General features: G+C 42.7%; 1 protein-coding gene and 1 long non-coding RNA gene across 2 annotated transcripts in view; one reads left to right on the top strand and one right to left on the bottom strand.

Annotated features, from left to right (window-relative positions):
* The window catches only part of LOC135074625 (gamma-2-syntrophin), a 59,117-nt gene that overhangs the window by 4,687 nt on the left and 35,102 nt on the right, over window positions 1-19,328 (top strand). The window contains exons 3-8 of the mRNA XM_063968988.1: window positions 690-849; window positions 3,831-3,956; window positions 8,669-8,739; window positions 8,824-8,940; window positions 12,097-12,255; window positions 12,803-13,075. Coding sequence (XP_063825058.1) covers window positions 690-849; window positions 3,831-3,956; window positions 8,669-8,739; window positions 8,824-8,940; window positions 12,097-12,255; window positions 12,803-13,075 — 906 coding nt within the window. The remainder of the gene's footprint in view (window positions 1-689; window positions 850-3,830; window positions 3,957-8,668; window positions 8,740-8,823; window positions 8,941-12,096; window positions 12,256-12,802; window positions 13,076-19,328) is intronic.
* LOC135074644 (uncharacterized) lies at window positions 9,488-11,148 on the bottom strand. Its single transcript, XR_010257868.1, has 3 exons — window positions 10,406-11,148; window positions 10,217-10,303; window positions 9,488-9,743 (listed from the first exon to the last, which is right to left on the bottom strand). It is a non-coding gene; the product is annotated as an uncharacterized LOC135074644 (long non-coding RNA).

Genomic DNA, 19,328 nt, shown 5'->3' with positions numbered 1-19,328 from the left:
TAAGTCTAGATATTAGCACGTCACTACCTTGTTTAATATACCACGCAATCTTATATACCCATTCTTATGATAGGTACACCATACAAGAATGCATGGTAAATTCAGTGAACTGCTCCTGAATCGAATGTACCTACTTCTACTATTTCTATTTATTTATATTAACCGGCAGACAGTGGTGACTGAGTTTGTTGCGGCGCTTCTTCTCAGCACTTGCCAAATGTTGGTCTCGAAGCGCTGGTAGGGTAAAAAGATTATGAGACATGTAGAGGCTCCTTAAGAGCATATGACGATTTGTAAGAACTATTTATTAGTCTAAACAAATAAAGAAATTTTGACTTTGACTTTGACTAACGTCAGAATACAGGTAATATTTCATTATTACCCAACCGCGTATCGCGTTAAAACGTGTTAAAAAAATTAAATATGACAACAGTATCAGCCAGACCACTACAAACGTGTTCTGTCTTGTGCTAGTTAGAAATGCGATGTGCAAAAGCAAGATATCGCCTAGGGATAGAATAGGTAGGATCTGTTCGTAACACTGTTAATCTGATGCCCTTTTTCACCAACAATCCCTAATTATAAGTGACTCCTATAAAACAAAATTCCTGTTATGTGTTACCATAGGGGTCACTTAAAAATTAAGGATTGATGGTGAAAACGGGCATGAATCCCCCATTCCCTTCCAGGAGCGTATGGTCCAAATAACGCGGCAGAAGGTGGGCGGGCTGGGGCTCAGCATCAAGGGCGGCGCGGAGCACAAGCTGCCCATCCTCATCTCCAAGATATACAAGGACCAGGCGGCCGACCAGACGGGCCAGCTGTTCGTGGGCGATGCTGTTATCAAAGGTAAGAGTAGAATAGTGAAGATTGTCACATTGCGTTTCGTGTCTTTATGGTCCATTTTATTCCAGTTTTGTTTACTAAAACTGTTTTTTAAAAACTAGGCACCGAAAAAAGTAATTGTTATCCATTCGTTCTGTCAAAGGCAATGCTGGAAATATTTCTGAATTTTTCACAGATTCTGCCGTTAAAAATTTTACTGAATTTTCTACAGTAGGCTTAGCATTCTAATTCAATGCTCATGCTCTAAAGTCCTTGTCGTGTTCACTTAAATGTCTGATCGACTGACCAGAAACTGGAGGTATTAGTTTAAAGTGGCGTTATCGCAGTTAGTTATAAATACACCTACATAACAACACGTATCTGGAAGAAGAATATGAAGTCATCTACATGAATTCCAACTTACATACATGAATACTTAAAATGCAACGAAACACAAGTTCAACCGAGGCATAGTTGTGCAAGCGTATCTCCCGCCAGAGACTAATTGTTTCAGTAATATCCGGGGCAATTAGACGGGCAGTTAGCGATGCAAATTGTCTAGCGGCCTAATCCGGCGGCTAACTCACAGTTAACGATCGGATGAACTCTGGAGCTAGGGCACGTTGTTATTATGTACGATAATATTTGTTTAAATGCGACCCAATTGATACTTGTTCAAATAGTTATAATGATGCTACTAAGCAAATGACAAATACAATCTTGTAAAACGAGACCTGTAGCCCTTCAAGTACCAGCGAATCGAGACACAATAGCAATCAATTGTTACCGCGGTCTCATGCGACCGCTTATCCCATCCACGGGATAAAACTTAAACAATACCAAGTAGGACTAACTTTTAAAATAGTTGAGTACGTACGACATTGTAGTGTAACTATGTTCTTGGACCTAAAACTTAACAAATTCAAAACACATGCTTCAAAATGCAACATACGATTACAGACATTCTTTCTCCAAACCGAATGACTTCATGGCCGTGGAATCCTCAACGGTTAATGTAACTAATTCAAGTTTAAATACCAGATACATGCACGGGCCGCATTACAAAACAGTGGCGCTATTTAAAGACCAAATGAAAGTTTTATAGCTCATTCAGTGGTGGTCCTTATGATGAAAATAGGTGTAGTAGGATTATTTCGACATTGAAGAAAATAGAGAGAATGCAGCTGAATTAAATATAGATTTGTATGAGATTAGTGTAGTGTATGCAAGTCCTTAAAGTTATAGAATTATCGTTTGTTACTGTTCATGAACATTTTGCTTTGAGTGATTCGGTCAGAAAAATGCACCGCAAATCGCAGATATGAACCCTGTAGTAAAAGCTGATCCTAATGAAGCGATTTTCTCCCGCGTTTATTATGTGATTCCTTTACTTCACTCATTTAAATCGCTTAGTGAAAACAGGATTCTCACAATGGCTATTGGACACACATGTTTAAGTTCCTTGTTGTACCGATTTAAATAAAAATGCACGTATGGTATGCACTTAGATTAGTTTGTAATGATTAATTACACCGGCTGCTTTTTTTTGTAACTCCGTGCTATTATTTCTGTCCTGTGGCGATGCGTGTGTGTATAACAAAAAGCTTACTAAAGTAGACGTTGTGTTTAGTAAAACTTTACCTATTTCATTCATCATTCGCCAGTAATCCAAAATAAGCAAAACAGACGTAGAAAACATTTTCTTTCACGTTTTAACGTTTTGCTCATAAAGCTGATGAGAAAGTTGTTGAAAGGGGAGAGTGTTGAGCCCTTTAGTGGCCCTCGATTAAAAATGCAGCTGACCTGAATGCGTGGAGCTTTAGGCCCGGTTCCCACTGCGCCGGACCGGCAAATCTGCCAGATTGAAGCTACAATAAAATTTATATTAATCTATTCAAATTATCGCGGATCCGGCATTTTTACCGGGCCGGCATTTTACATTTTTACCGAGCCCGGAGTTTTTACCGGGCGTGTCACTGCAAAGTTCCGGCAGAACCACTGCTGCCGGTTCCATGAGGGTTTTCGCGATTGAAAAATCCGCCAGATGGCAATACGTAGACGCGAGGCCCAAATGCTGCATGATTGGTTATTTTTAACATGACATTGACAGATATGTCAAAATCCACCAATCACGCAGCATTTGGACCTCGCGTCTACGTATTGCCATCTGGCAGATTTTTCAATCGCGAAAACCCTCATTCTCTCCGGTCCGCCGGCTCCGGTCCGGAGCAGTGTGAACCAGTTTGTCCGGTATCGGTCCCTCGGTCGCCCCGCCCTTGCTCCTCTTGCGTCATTCGGCTCACATTTTTTGTAGACTGACTTGACTGTCCTATTTTTTCTTGTGGGATCTGGTGTAATGTGAACACTCAACACTGTTTGGCGTCCGGTTTCCGGCAAATCTGCAGGTCCGGCATAGTGGGAATGCGGCCTTAGCTTTACTCCGAGCAGTCTAATTTGGCATTCTTGTTTATTTTTACTTACGTAGGGTACTTTACGATTAATATTAGATGGGATTGTGGGAATGCGTATCACATGTTTCTTTCTTCAAAGTCGTGTGTTTATTTATTCATTAGCTGTGGACGGAACGGGGTGTTTGTGTTCGATGTGTAAATAGATTAAAAAGTGATTATTACGGGAATTGGGGTGGGCTTTACTATTTTATAAGTATGGATTATTTCGTTTTCTCTCGTGTAAGATTAATGTTTATGAAAAGCCTAAACTTACTTAGTCAGTTTTAAAAGACGCAGGGCATTCTGTTTTTTTGTTTTTCATTCTACAGATGATCCGGTCAGCTATCTTCTTTAGACGAATAACTTTTTGACAAAAAAAACAATGCTATGGCCGTGCTTCTGTCCTCTTTGTAAACGGAGAATACGCACCTCACCCCGCTCCCTGAACAAGTACTAACGGTTTCAATTAGAATACTTGGGTATTTTGATAAAAAAGTAAACATCAATTCATCTTATATCGTCAAAGACTGGGCTCTAAAGTGCACATATTTCCAGTAAACGGCGAGTACATAACAGCGTGCAAGCACGACGACGCGGTGAACATTCTCCGCAACGCGGGCGACATCGTCGTGCTCACCGTCAAGCACTACCGCGCCGCCACGCCCTTCCTACAGAAGCAAGGTAAGGCCAATCATCATCACCATCTCAGCCATAGGACGTCCACTGCTGAACATAGGCCTCCCCCAATGATTTCCATAATGGCGAATACTCATCATCATCATTTCAGCCATAAGACGTCCACTGCTGAACATAGGCCTCCCCCAATATTTGCCATAATGGCGAATAGTCATCATCATCATCTCAGCCATAGGACGTCCACTGCTGAACATAGGCCTCCCCCATTGATTTCCATAAGTGCGAATACTCATCATCATCATCTCAGCCATAAGACGTCCACTGCTGAATACAGGCCTCCCCCAATGCTTTCCATGTTGCCCGGTTGGTAGCGGCCTGTGTCCAGCGCCTTCCTGCTACCTTTATGATGTCGAATACTGCGTGCGAACAATGCTGAGAAAATTTACATCAGACGTACCGCGAGGGGTGTCATTATGCCTCTGACTGATAATAAAATGTTTGTGGTAAAATGGCATACAATTACATATGATCAAACAGTGTTTAGCTTCTTGTTCTGTCGTCCGTACTTATCATCAAACACGGAGCTCGTTCCCACGGCAATCCAGTAATGCAGGACCCCGCAAAACTGGACTGTTGTGTGAACACACATTTATGTGAGTTTGAAATGAGAATTACAATTTTGAACGGATTGTTTTTTTACGGGACACTGCAAACGGGATGTTCGTGTGTTGGATAATATTAAAACACGTATACTAAACGGGATCCTGCCAAAATGGGAAGAAGCCCTTAATTTTATCTTATTTTAATCTTTTGCAATCTCTATAAATAAATCATAAAACAATTTTGTAGAAATAAAAATGTAGATAGTAAATCGATCGTATTGAATCGAACCGTAACGAACAAACTATTGGCGGTAGTTTTGCCATAGATTTTTCTAGACGCCATTTCTCAGTCGAAATAAAAAATGTAGTAGGATATAAAATTCATGTTGAATCCGAACGTAACGAACAAAAACTTTTGTCGGTAGTTTTGTCATAGATTTTTCTAGTCGCCATCGTTCGAATTTTGTCGAAATTAAAACGTAGTAGGACATAAAAATATCATACTTAAATTCATCTACACCGTGAATCGGAACGTAACGGCCAAAAAGTTTAGGCGGTAGTTTTGCCATAGAAAAAAAATATCATAATAAAATTCATCCACTACATGTTTCGGAACGTAACGAACAAAAACAATGGCGGCAGTTTTGTCATAGATTTTTTCTAGACGCCATCTCTCGGTTTATCATTTTCATTGCTTGTAAAAAAGTATTATAGGTAAGTAATTACAATACTTAATTTTAACTTATTTTAATCTAATGCAGGATTCATCATAAGACATTTTTGTCTAAAATTCGAAATTAAAAAGTAAATGAAAATATCATTAAGTAAATTCAACTACACCGTGATTCGGAACGTATGACGTAACGAACAAAAAACTATTGGCGGTAGTTTTGTCATAGATTTTTCTAGTCGCCAGCACTCGGATCATTTACGTTGCTTGTGCGCAGTGCAATGGCGGTTACCAAACGATATTATTTTACAAATTACGCATTTTATTGTTAGCGGACGGTGCCTCGGACACGGATAGCAGCACAGGCGACGATCATCCTTCGCTGCATAACAAGCCCGTGGACGCCAACTGCAATTCGGAACGCAGCGTCGAACAAACCAATGGCGGCTGGCAGGTAAGAAGCGGATTTTGAATTTGGAATAAAATTGTTTGTGCTGGCATAAAATATGATCGTGTTTTGTTTTAGTTAAAACTTAAGATTGTGATCATGTCGGGAATTAATTTTGAATTTCGAATTGAGATCTCTTTTGTGTGGCCATTTTTTATTTTACCTATTGTGCGGGTATGAAGTAGCGAAAAGTATCAGTGTGCGCGGGTGTGTCTTTTCATGTATTGTCGATTTAGTTTTAAATGAAGTAAAATTTTGCTAAAGTGAAAATATTTGAGGTTTGCGATCATGATTTTGTTTCGAATTCAAGCTTTTGTGTAACTTTTTTGCTACTCGTGTGGGTAAGTCGAACTATCATAGTACTTAATACTCAATAGTTTATTGCTTCCATAATAGTGTCGTTATAGCGATTGACAGAGTTTTGCTGAAGTGAAAATACTGAATTTTTATATTCGTAAGAGTGGAGCGATTGTCCACTGCAACCGATCTGAATTCCCAAACTTCGGTCCAGAAGAAACGAAATACAATTATCTTGATTGATTCGCATCGGATGTAACGCGTAGTAGCCCTAAATGCGTATGCGCGTGTAACATTTGTAGCGCGGTTGTTTGATCAAAATACTGTAATGTCGCGCCTATGTCGCTCTGTGATGTGTACTTTAGCCGACAGCCGATGTGATATAAACTTATCCCCCTCCTGTATAATCCCACCACCACCCATGGTTCTTTCTGCCTCACGGCGTACGAACCGAATCTCGGGAGAGCGCGCGGGTACTTGCTCTGGGCTCTTTTCCCCGGGCGCTTTGCTTGACTCCCTACAAATTTCTCTGATCCATGTCCCTTCTCATAGTCAATTCTCCCCCTTCTGGGGCTTGACACCACAAATACGGTACTTCGCGTCGGGCTGCTATCGTTGATAAATGTCATCGCTTCTTCTCATAACTTCGCCTGATTGTGTGCCAGGAGTGCGCGATCTCGACCAGCGCGATCCAGTTACTGCGACTACTCGTGAGGTGATTAACGGGTCCTTGCTCGGCTCTCCGTATCGCATCCAGCATCTTCTGTCGAGCTTCGTCATAGAGGTTACATTCCCAAAGTGCGTGATCGCGGCTCTCTTCGACCCCTCCTGTATAGTCAGGATCTCCAGCCCACCGATGTGGCATTTTAAAGGGGTTATTTAACCGGCAGAGCGCATGGGGCGATGAAGACAGCCGGCCGGGCAGCGCGGCGGGCTCCACACGAGGCTCGCGTCCGCCCTCCGTGGCGTCCGACCGTCCGCCCAGCGGCGCGCCCGTGGTCAAGGAGTGGCTGGACGTGGTGTCAGGTGCGTGCCCGAGCCTCCCTCTAGCACACAGCAGGGCGCGAGGACAGCCGGCCGGGCAGCGCGGCGGGCTCCACGCGCCGCCCTCGTGGCGTCCACCGCCCGCCCAGCGCGCCCGTGGTCAAGGAGTGGGTGGACGTGGTGTCAGGTGCGTGCCCGAGCCTCCCTCTACACACTAGCAGGGCGCGAGGACAGCCGGCCGGGCTCCACGCGCCGCCCTCGTGGCGTCCACCGCCCGCCCAGCGCGCCCGTGGTCAAGGAGTGGGTGGACGTGGTGTCAGGTGCGTGCCCGAGCCTCCCTCTACACACTAGCAGGGCGCGAGGACAGCCGGCCGGGCTCCACGCGCCGCCCTCGTGGCGTCCACCGCCCGCCCAGCGGCGCGCCCGTGGTCAAGGAGTGGCTGGACGTGGTGTCAGGTGCGTGCCCGAGCCTCCCTCTACACACTAGCAGGGCGCGAGGACAGCCGGCCGGGCTCCACGCGCCGCCCTCGTGGCGTCCACCGCCCGCCCAGCGGCGCGCCCGTGGTCAAGGAGTGGCTGGACGTGGTGTCAGGTGCGTGCCCGAGCCTCCCTCTACACACTAGCAGGGCGCGAGGACAGCCGGCCGGGCAGCGCGGCGGGCTCCACGCGCCGCCCTCGTGGCGTCCGACCGCCCGCCCAGCGCGCCCGTGGTCAAGGAGTGGCTGGACGTGGTGGCAGGTGCGTGCCCGAGCCTCCCTCTAGCACACAGCAGGGCGCGAGGACAGCCGGCCGGGCAGCGCGGCGGGCTCCACGCGCCGCCCTCGTGGCGTCCGACCGCCCGCCCAGCGCGCCCGTGGTCAAGGAGTGGCTGGACGTGGTCTCAGGTGCGTGCCCGAGCCTCCCTCTAGCACACAGCAGGGCGCGAGGACAGCCGGCCGGGCAGCGCGGCGGGCTCCACGCGCCGCCCTCGTGGCGTCCACCGCCCGCCCAGCGGCGCGCCCGTGGTCAAGGAGTGGGTGGACGTGGTCTCAGGTATGTAAAGTCAAAGTCAAAATTTCTTTATTTGCATAGACTATTAAATAGTTCTTACAAATCGTCAAATATTTTGCTCTTAAGGAGCCTCTACATGTCTCATAATCTTTTTACCCTACCAGCGCTTCGAGACCAACATTTGGCAAGTGCTGAGAAGAAGCGCCGCAACAAACTCAGTCACCACTGTCTGCCGGTTAATATAAATAAATAGAAAAAGCAGTAGTAGGTACATTTGATTCAGGAGCAGTTCACTGAATTTTCCACGCATTCTTGTATATTAAACAAGGTAGTAACGTGCTAATATTTAGACTTACAGATTAAGATACTTAAATACTAGTAGAAATGACTCGCATTAATAAATTTGAATAACTTGGATTGACCAGTTCCCGAAAGCAGCGCCTGTTCACAGACATGACGAGTTAGATGGTTTTAGATGCTTTTCATTACTGGTATTAAATGTAATAACCCCTATTATCATCTAACACCAGTAATGACTCCAATAATCATTGAATTTAGGTTATACGCTAAAACTTACGCGGGTTCACGGAGCGGGCACCCGCTCCGGACGTCCAACGCTAGTTTGTTGAAACCTGTCTAGGCCACACTAAAAATAAAAAGTCAAAATCAAAATAACTGAGTCAAACGAGAGAACTTAACTTAGTTCATTGATTCGTCTTTGCTTAGTTCATTGTCTTTTTAACTCCAATGTATTCTTTTTTTGCAGTTCCCCTCATGATGGGATACGTGACGAGATACGTTTTAGGAACTGATAAGTTAAGACCTGGTGCTTTTGAGGTAAGGATCCAAACTGCTTTACAGCATGAATAAATGAATTTGAACTTTGTTACAACACACATTAACACTGTGTTTGCTTGGCAGGTAAGGGGCGCGCGGCCTCACCAAACGACGGGCGTGATTCACGCGGAAGACCCCGCGTCGTTGTCGCACTGGCTCAAGAGCATTTCAGACAACATCGTGGGCCTGACGAACCTACAGGTATGTACTACCAGGCCTGTTCATCTCCGCGAGTTTACATCGAAAACAAAACACGCACGATGGCCCACCTACAGGATACTATTCGACAAGGCCTCACATACGAGCGAACATTGACTCACGGACGCGTATTCTTGTGTTGATGGAAGAAAATAAAGAAAATGGTGTACTAAATACTGTGCAGTATTTAACTGCCTAAATAATAATAAAAACACAGAATGTACTTTTTTAAGTTGCCTCAAAACACTGAGAGGTAAATAAGTAGTTAATATTATTCATGATAATTCATGCTAAATCATGTATTTCCTCCGCCATTTTCCGCAGTTTGGCACCTCACGTCACATCATTTTACCGAAGTCAGCCCTATAGCTTCGGCGCAGTGCCGATCACTGACGTTTGTTAACAAAATGGTGCTTGACTCTTGAGACAGGCTAAATTGCACCATATTGTTAATGACATTGAGCATACATTTTTTTAAATACCTTCGCGAAGTAAAACTTCTGTACATGTAAATATGAAAATTTGCCGGAGCAAAATAAAAAAATAAATATTTAAATTGACAACAATTTAATTGTGGGTTAGACACAAAAAATTTAAAAGAAAAAAAGAAGGGATGGGTCGTTGGGCCGTTTGGTTGGTACAGATTAAAAATACTTAAGATTACGGGATTAGCGCGCTAGTCACCACCACTCGGCTCAACCCCCTCCGCACCCGTCGGGCGCAGCAAGCGTCTGGCACTGCGGGACAGCCGGTGCCAAACACCTTTATGGCCAGTGCCGTACAAAACGGCCGGTACCATACACCTCCTATTGTACAATAAAAAATTATATTATACAAAAGGCAACATACATAATAATATAAACAATTTAGAAACAATAATCCATCGCTCTCGAGGATGGAGCAAATGTGAACACAGCAAAATCCAACGGTAATTCATTACAATGGTAAATCTATTTAGAAAGTAACATTTTGTAAAATGTAATCATCATAATTATTACATCATCTACCTTCACAAAGCGAACTAAAAATAGTTAACACAACAAAATCCATCGATAATACATCACAATGGTAAATTTATTTAGGAATTTACTTTTTGGTAAAATGTAATCGTTATGTGGGTAATCTACTTTTTCAAAGTAAACCAAAATAATTGACAAGCTCAATAGAAAACGGAACCAACCTATGAAGTAGGGTAGCCCGTGACCGAGTGCCACGTTTCTATTAATCATCCTAACTCAGCGGAGAGGCGAATGAGTTTGAGAAAGAAACCACAACATACCTGCTATGGAGGCAACATCAGCAACATCAACAGCAACAGCAGACAGCGCAGAGGCTCGCCACCGAGCACTGCTCAACCACACACAATCTGCGAATAACAACCAAGTGCATTGGTTAACAATGCCGCCAATGCAAACAACAAAATAACAAGAAGAAACTCAAGGTAATCCTTGGAATAGGACCTGCTTACCTTCAGTAACAGAACTCAGCACGTGGCAGTGAGTCCGCAAAATCACGGGGCTTTCGGAGTTATTCCAAAATTCCCTTTTAACGTAGAGGATGACGATGCGTGCCCTGCCCGTTTATCAGGGAACGGCACGGTTCAGACCTCTTGGAATTCGGGACACTATCACACCACGTACAACAGAACTTCCGTTCGCGATCACCGCCAACCAAGCAAAAGGGAAGGACACTCCAAAAAGCGCCGGTCATCACCCGTGACTCAGATGTTCGTTCGAAAACTTGTCACTCCAACAAATCACAATATCAAGCAGTATTGTATAATTTTTTTCTTTACTTTCAATAAATGCTACTTGTGTTAACTAGCCTCTTATTAAATAATTTCGATATGAGAACTCACAATACTGCTTCTCTCATTTAAATTTAATTAAATAATTAAACTTTAGGAAGAAAAAAAATTACAAACAAGCAAGTTTCTGAACGTCACCTGCGTGTTTCGTTTCACTCAGAATATGTCAAATTTCTAGAACGTTCCGAATCCATGATCGATCAAGATACATTACAATGTTATTTTAATATAAACATTGAGGAAAATACTGTAAATAGCTAGAATTTAAATTAAAGAGCCTAAATATTAAGTTTTATAAAAATTTAGTATTGAACATTTAATTTTGTTATACACTTTTTTTTTACTAAAAGAATGAAACGTAACGCATTGATCTGTCAAACGGAGACATTCAAAAGTGAGGTTATTTATTGCTCTTTGTACCAAAACAATGTAATTAATTTTAATAGAAGTTAATCAAAACTCAATGAATCACTTACAATGACACAATCAAGTGACAAAGGAAATACTGTACACTTTGTAATATGTGACCTTACGGTCCGTTGGAATGTTTGTTTGTGGAAATCGGTAAGTATTCAATCTTGCCAAAAAAAAAGTGTTACAGTAGTAGTACTTATTATTATTCTGTGGTACTAGTAACTCCTCCATAAACGTCATCATTTCGGCCACAGGATATTCATTGTTGCACATCACTCAGTGATTTCCAGATCGCCGGTTGGCAGCCTGCATCCAGCGCCTTGATGTTACCTTTATAGACTAGGCGCAGACCACCGATTTTTAGCTGGTCGATAGTTGTGCCCGATTTTTGAATCGGCCAAATCAAATCGATGTAATGTGCGCACTTCCATACATGCCCATACTGATCAACTGCCCGACTAAACTATCGGCCGACGGAAAATCGATGGTCTGCGCCTAGGCATAAGGTCATCGGACGGCAACGGGGACGGAGGACTGTTGACTCGAATCGGCAGTTCGATACTGACGTTATCATCATCAGGTCATTTGGTCTCCACTGTAGGAGGACGACCCCATCTAATTTACCAGAGGCAATTGAAGGATTTGGTCTACACTCCCCACGCTGCCAAACGGGTTTGAATATGCCTGGGTATTCGGATATTCTTATCTTAGTCGCCTGTTCGATACGCACGGGAAGCCTAGGGGTGGTCCTATTGTACTCTGTCGGAACTACACGCTATACCGGCACATCCATTTGTCTAATTGTAGCCTCTTTGGTATTATGATATTGTTTCAATGAATACAATACACCATGTGTTAAACCATGTTAAAATGTATGAACTGTATTATGTATGTGACTTTGTTGGTTACCTAATAAATAAATACATTTTTGTCCGCAGATGAAGCTATTCAACCGTGCTCTACCGGCGGGCGAGCGCATTGAATACATGGGCTGGGTGCACGAAGGCGTGGTGTCGGCAGCGCAGCCCTGGCAGACCTACCGGCCCAAGTTCCTCGTGCTCAAGGGCACCGACGTCATGCTGTTCGACACGCCGCCGGTGAGTGTGCACGAGCGTGACGTCACGGTTCGAAACGAGAATTTATTTAGAAAGTATATGCCCAAAATATCTTTCTTGAGGAAAACTCAAAGATATTAGATATAAGCATTTATTATATTCGAATTCTGCTGATGCTTCATTTCAGCTTTTTTAATTACGCGGGTCAGTTCAAGCCATCTTTTAGTCCTGTCAAAATTCGATCCATTCTATGGGTGTTTCTCGCTCCAAGGTTCCATCAGTACTTTGCAACAGGCTCTCTGGTGATGTAGCCAGCCCACCATCAGCTTTGCTACTATAGTCTGGTCCGGGAGCACGTAGAATTTTGTCCAATGACCCCTAGCTACCCATCCTTATCGCTCGCGCGTAATTATGTTGCTATCGCGCTCGCACACTCACTGCGGGTGCCAGTCGCACAGTCGCGACAGCAATATAATTACGCGCGAGCGATAAGGATGGGTAGCTAGGGGTCATTGGACAAAATTCTACGTGCTCACGGACCGGGCTTTAGTTTGATGAATCAAACATTAACCGTAAACAAATCTTCCAGATGAACATCACGGAGCTAACCAAGTGTCCGGAGGTGCTGAAGGTGTACCAGACGATGTTCCGCACGGTCAAGGAGAGCGAGACGGTGGACTGGCGCCAGCACTGCTTCCTGGTGCAGAGCGGCGCTGGGCCCGGCGCGGGGCCCGGCGTGGGCCCCGGCGTGGGCCCGGGCGGCGCGGGCCCGCGCTACTTCAGCGCCGAGACGCGCCAGGACCTGCTGCGCGTCGAGGCCGCCTGGACCGCCAACATCGTCAACGCCGTCGTGCGCCTCGGGGTGAGTCGCTACTTGACTTACTTGACTTATGGTCCTATGTCCCCTAGATGGGGCAGATGGCGTCCACAACAGTCCTCCATCTCGTTCGGTCTTGAGCTTCTCGCTTGATCTCGCTCCAGGTCTTGCCGATCTTCTTCGCCTATCTAGTGCGCCGCCAATTTTGCCTGGGTCGACCACGTTTGCGTTTTCCTTGGGGATTGCAATCCAGAGCCTGCTTAGGGATGTGATCGGGGTCCCTTCGGAGAGTGTGGCCAATCCAGTTCCACTTGCGGCGCTTGATCTGCTGGTGTTACAAAAAAACGTTTTTTTTCTGGTGTGAAAAAAAACCTGAAAAAAAAATGTTTTTTTTCTGGACCTAGTTTTTTTTCAAGAGTACGAAATCCAAAACTTTTAAGACGAATAACTTAAGAATACATAGGTAATAGAGTTTTCGGTTTATTTTTAACTCTACTATACTTTTCTGGTTGAGTGGTACTAAGATTTCATGATAATATTGGCAACATTTTTACATCAACGAAAGGGAAATCCCCAAATCAATTACATTTGCACACGGAGAAATCCCCTTTAGGTTTATGTTTATTTGAACGTAGTTGCCTTAGCGCAGTTGGGGTGTGTGACGGACGGAGAAAATTCAATATCAAATTATTTAGTTATTCTGCTATTCGAGTGTTCTTTTCGAGTGTGATTACCAACTAAAATACCTGAGTATGCCGAAACGAGTATGTTCAGGCCTAAAATATAAGGCAGAAAAAAAAACCAAATTTAGAAAAAAAACAACGGTTTTTTCATGTTTTTTTCAAAAATCTGAAAAAAAAAACCAAATTTGTTTTTTTTTTTTCATTTTACATCACTAGTCGCTAGCCTACAATGCTGTTACTTAGGCCGACAATACACGGACCGCTTGAAGCAATCAGGGTCGACAGCTTCAAGCTGCGACTGCACAGTGAACTGCAGAGTTCTATGTACGCACATACACGAACCGCTCGAGCAGTTGCAACTGATTCGGGCGGTCGACAGCATGGTGAATTTTCATCGTGCGGTCAAGCAGTCGCCAGCCATACACTGACTGCTCGAGCTGTAGAAAGCTCTCGCGCAGTTTATACCTCCGCCCACTTTCTTCATTCCACGGCGCGCGCGCTTGTGATTTGTTGAGCAGTTAATACCAACTGCTCGAGCAGTTATCACTGTCCAGCTTCAAGCTGTTGACTCTTGACTGCAAGAGCGGTCCGTGTATGTTGATCACTGACTAACTGCTCGGCTGTCCATGTATTGCCGGCTTTAGTCTCATCATCTCAGCCACAGGACGTCCACTGCTGAACATAGGCCTCCCCCAATGCTTTCCATGTTGCCCGGTTGGTAGCGGCCTGCGTCCAGCGCCTTCCTGCCACCTTTATGATGTCGTCGGTCCTCCTTGTGGGTGGACGTCGCATGTTGCGTTTTCCGGTACGCGCGGCCTCCACTCCAGAACCTTGCTGCCCCATCGGCCGTCAGTTCTGCGTACTATGTGCCCGTTGCCACTTCAGCTCGCTTACCCGTCGGGCTATGTCAGCGACTTTAGTTCGTTTCCGGATCTCCTCTGATTCGATCTCGTAAAGAAACACCGTCTGTACTTAGTGTGCGGGCACAAAACTAGCGACGGCCAAGCGATGGGCGACGCGACGCGATGCTCCGCCCGCCCGTTTCGTGCGCGTCACTACTAATCATATACTGTCATGTTGTATCCCATCAAAAACAATACTTGTCAACAAAACCAAGTCTCGCAACTCAGTTGTTCTACGGTAAAAAGTTGTGAGATCCATGTAATACCAAGTCCAGGCCAGGAAATCTTTAACGTTTTACATAAATTATTGACTTGGCCATCGCACTAAATAATTTTATTTACACGTGTTTTCATGCGATGGCCAAGTCAATATATTTATGTAAAACGTTAAAGATTTCCTGGCCTGGACTTGGTATTACATGGATCTCACAACTTTTTACCGTAGAACAACTGAGTTGCGAGACTTGGTTTTTTTGACAAGTATTGTTTTTGATGGGATCTCATTTCTTTTTGTATTTTGTAGACAGCAGTTATGTATCTAGAAAACTGGACCGAAATTGAAAAATTTTACTCGACTTGGCGGTTGCACTACCGTGCCCCCAAATATCATTTCTTTTTGTATTTTGTAGACAGCAGTTATGTATCTAGAAAACTGGACCGAAATTGAAAAATTTTACTCGACTTGGCGGTTGCACTACCGTGCCCCCAAATATTTTAGTTTTTCCTTGATTCAAACACCAAACACTACTTATATTCCAAATTTGAAGCTTCTAGGTCTGCTAGAAGTGCCTTAGAGTTTTGATGATCGGTGAGTCAGTGAGTCAGTCAGTGAGTGACAAAATTAAGTAACTTTGACCCGTTATAATTCTTAAACTACTGGTTCAAATTGAATGAAATTTTAAATATACCGTGTCTTTACAATGCCTGCATAGCTAATGAAAATTCAGCCTTCTAGTTTTATCCACAACGAAGTTACAGGCGGTCGAAAATGGCCTGAATTGCTTCGAGAAAAGGATGGTACCGCCGTGCCGCTTTTTTGCTCGACTTGGTGGGGGCACTGCCGTGCCCCCAGATACTGTCATGTTGTATACTGTCATGATGTTGTAACCATCGCCCCGCGCCGCGCTGCCGCCTTGTCGCTATCACTCGGTCCGTCGCCAATTGGGATGATGACTGGGTAATGAAATCGAAATTATATTTAGTCCGTCAGAGAGATAATTAGGAAATATTAAACTAATATTTTTTATTTTTTTACATAATTGAATAATTACTGTATTATATTGAGTTAAATGTCGCGTGACGTCACTTTTCAGTAAAAATTCTGACGTATCGCGCCATTTCAACTCGATGTAGCACTGTTATTATTTAATTATGAAAGAAAATAAAAAATATGAGTCTAATATTTTCTAATTATCTGTCTGACGGACAAATAATTGAAATTTTGACATCTAGCCTATTTCGTGCCCATACACGGCTGGTAATTTCTACTCCGACAAACGTTACCTCAACATTACGTTACTCCGCCTTTACTGAATATCGACATGACTTAACTTCGACACTACACTACTCAGACAAAAGCTTAAGCGAGAGTATTTAGTGTAGTGTAGTGTCGAAATAAAGTCATGTCGATATTCAGTGTGTCGAAGTAACGTAATGTCGAAGTAACGTTTTTCGGAGTTTATTTAGGTAGCCCCCGTAGACTTATACTTAAGGCTTGGTATTTCTGCTAAAGTAGGTATTTCGCGCTGTCAAAATCTGCGCGCGCAATACTTCGCCGAAGACAGCGCGCCAAAGAGCTCTCGCGGCTACACAGTATAGAAATACGCAGTTTAGAAATACGCAGTTGGTTAGGTTAGGTTGACTTCCTTCCGTTCAAGCGTCACACTCATAGCACTTTCTAATACAAATCATATCCAAGTGATACAAATTAAAACAACTTTCAAAATTTTTGGGAATATATTTTAGAATCGAATAAATTTAGAATATAACTGCCAAAGTAAACACGGTTCAAAGAGGCGTGGCGTCACCCGACCTTCCGGAAGTTCCGCCCCGGCTAATTTCAAGATTACGTCACCCGACCTATCGGTAGATCCTCGGGAGCTTGAACGATTGGAAAAACATTTTATGATCAGTTACTCGTAGTAGCGATTATTTAGAGCTTGGATAATAAATTATAGTTGTAGCAATTCACGAAACTTTGCATGAGGTTAATTACATTAATCAGTACACGCATCAATTTTGTTCAGTCTTTTTGTTTATTAATAAATAAAAATATCATACTAAAATTGCATACATATGCGATCGCGATCGAACGTCGAGTCTTTCGTCATCGTAGTGCGCACTCGCTAAAATAATGTTTTGTATAATATTTGAAAGTGTTGTGAATGCTTATACTAAAACGTTTGTTTTTATTTGTATAGAGAACAATAGCGTCTAGACAAACCTAAAGAGGATTTAGGACGCTATTTGGATCAAATATGTAATTGCTCAATAATGAATAATAAATAAAATAAAATAAATAAATAAAATAAATATTTGTTTGTATTGGTCTGGGTGTTTTCTTTCCATAATTTATGTATAACGTATGTACGGGGCTCTGTATCAAAAATCACTATGAGCAATGAGCATCACACACGGTTACCTGGAGTGCATTACCGCAGCAAATTTTTTATAAATGTTGTGCTTTAGAGAGTCGAGAGTATAGCAGATAATTAGTCCATCGTGAGCAGAAATTTGTCCACTAATAGCAAAATTCGTTCAAATTATAGTTTTAAAGTTATTAGGAAAAAACAGATTTTGCTGGGGTAACGTTTCAAACATTACCCTGGCAAAATTTTTTTTTTTTGAAAGTCGTTCTATCCCAGAACCAAATACATGTATAGATAGCTCTTGTTGCGTAGTAATTTGTCCACGAATAGCAAAATTTGTTCGTGTTCCGGTTCTCAAGTTATTTAGAATTTTGCTGGGGTGATGTTTTGTGATGTCCCAGATCTCGTAAATAGCTCAACGCAGAAGTTTGAAAAAAATACCAATGATAGACCTTGATATGTCTAAATTAGTTCAAACATTAGTCATTGATTTGAATGATAAACACCAGTGTAATTAAAAGATTTCGAAATTCAGATAAAACGGATTTGTGAGTAAACCAGTACCACAACCAGTACTCTTACAATCGGATAAAAAGGTGTAGCATGTACCCTTGGTACACCTTTATAACCACAGTAAATATAAATGATGTGGCTTTGCGCAAAAGAGAGATTTCAAGAAATCTAATTTATTTTAACAGTCTTACTTTCGTGGCCGAATACGCGATTCCCTTATAACAAGGGAACATGGCATGGCAATGGACAAATTAAAATGTTCCTTGAATAAGCTATCCTGTTAATTTCAGCTTTATATTACGACTTATAATAAAGTTATCGAACTGCAAAAAAATATCAGGAATTCTTCTATAAGCCGACCAAATTATAAAGGTTACAAAAAAGCGACCGTTCCATACATCAACTCCAGTTTTAAATCCGTTGACATCTGCTGCATCTGCCATCTTTTTGGTTAGAAGATTCTTCCATCTTGCAGCGTAGACCTTTAGCTACAGACCTTAGACAGTATTTTTGTGAAAATTCTTACGCATGGTGGAGGAATGGACGCTCTAGACACTCAAGTCTACAAGGAGTCACATGAACTCCAGTTTTAAATCCGTTGACATCTGCTGCATCTGCCATCTTTTTGGCTAGAAGATTCTTCTATCTTGCAGCTTAGACCTTTAGCTACAGACCTTAGACAGTATTTTTGAAACATTCTTACGCATGGTGGAGGAAGGGACGCTCTAGAGACTCAAGTCTACAAGGAGTCATATGAACTCCAGTTTTAAATCAGTTGATATCTGCTGCATCTGCCATCTTTTTGGCTAGAAGATTCTTCTATCTTACAGCTTAGACCTTTAGCTACAGACCTTAGACAGTATTTTTTATTATTTATTTGTGTCAGTGTGCTCTTCTAAAGAGTGTAAGACGATTGTATGTAGGTACTATTAAAATGAAATTTTAACTCATTGGTTTTGTCTCATATTTGAGGAATGTATTATGTATCATGAGTAGAGTCTTCGTTTAAAAGGATGCGAACGATTTAAATTTCAATAGGTAGACAAAATTGATAATTCTTAATTATCAAAAATTTAAGCTTTCTCCAGTAACACTGATATTATTATACTGTGACTCATCAAAGTCATCATTGTCAAAAATATTGACAAATCGCGAACTGTCACGGCCAAAAAACTGACACGCGTCCGTCCTCCGTAAGCGCCACCGCGCGACTGATTGAGATTGTTCAAGCCGTCATGGACGATTTTTTCCACATTTTTTAACATTGTAACTAAATAAGACGCAATATAAAAATTTCATCCGTTAAAAGCCCTCAAGTTATTTCTGAACTTTAGTTTAGTAAAAGATTTAGAATCTCAAATCGCTTAATTTAAAAATAAAACCATAAATAGAAAACGAATAGAGGTAACTTTGGGAATTTATTCTATCGAGTCAACTTCATCAAATCGTGTTTCCATCCGTTAATAGCCCTAGAAAATATCCTCAACTATGCCCAATAAAAATCTTAGCCTTTAATTTTACTGTTTAGTACCTCAAAAATGAAAAATGAAAACCTCATTTTCGCCATTTTCTCTGCTACCCGGCCTTAAGAGCCTAAGCTAAAATATGCGCG

This window comes from Ostrinia nubilalis, chromosome 1 (assembly GCF_963855985.1).
Source record: "Ostrinia nubilalis chromosome 1, ilOstNubi1.1, whole genome shotgun sequence".
In the NCBI taxonomy this organism is placed as follows: domain Eukaryota; kingdom Metazoa; phylum Arthropoda; class Insecta; order Lepidoptera; family Crambidae; genus Ostrinia; species Ostrinia nubilalis.
The sequence above is the reverse complement of the archived record's forward strand: the minus strand, read 5'-3'. Positions and strand labels throughout refer to the sequence as shown.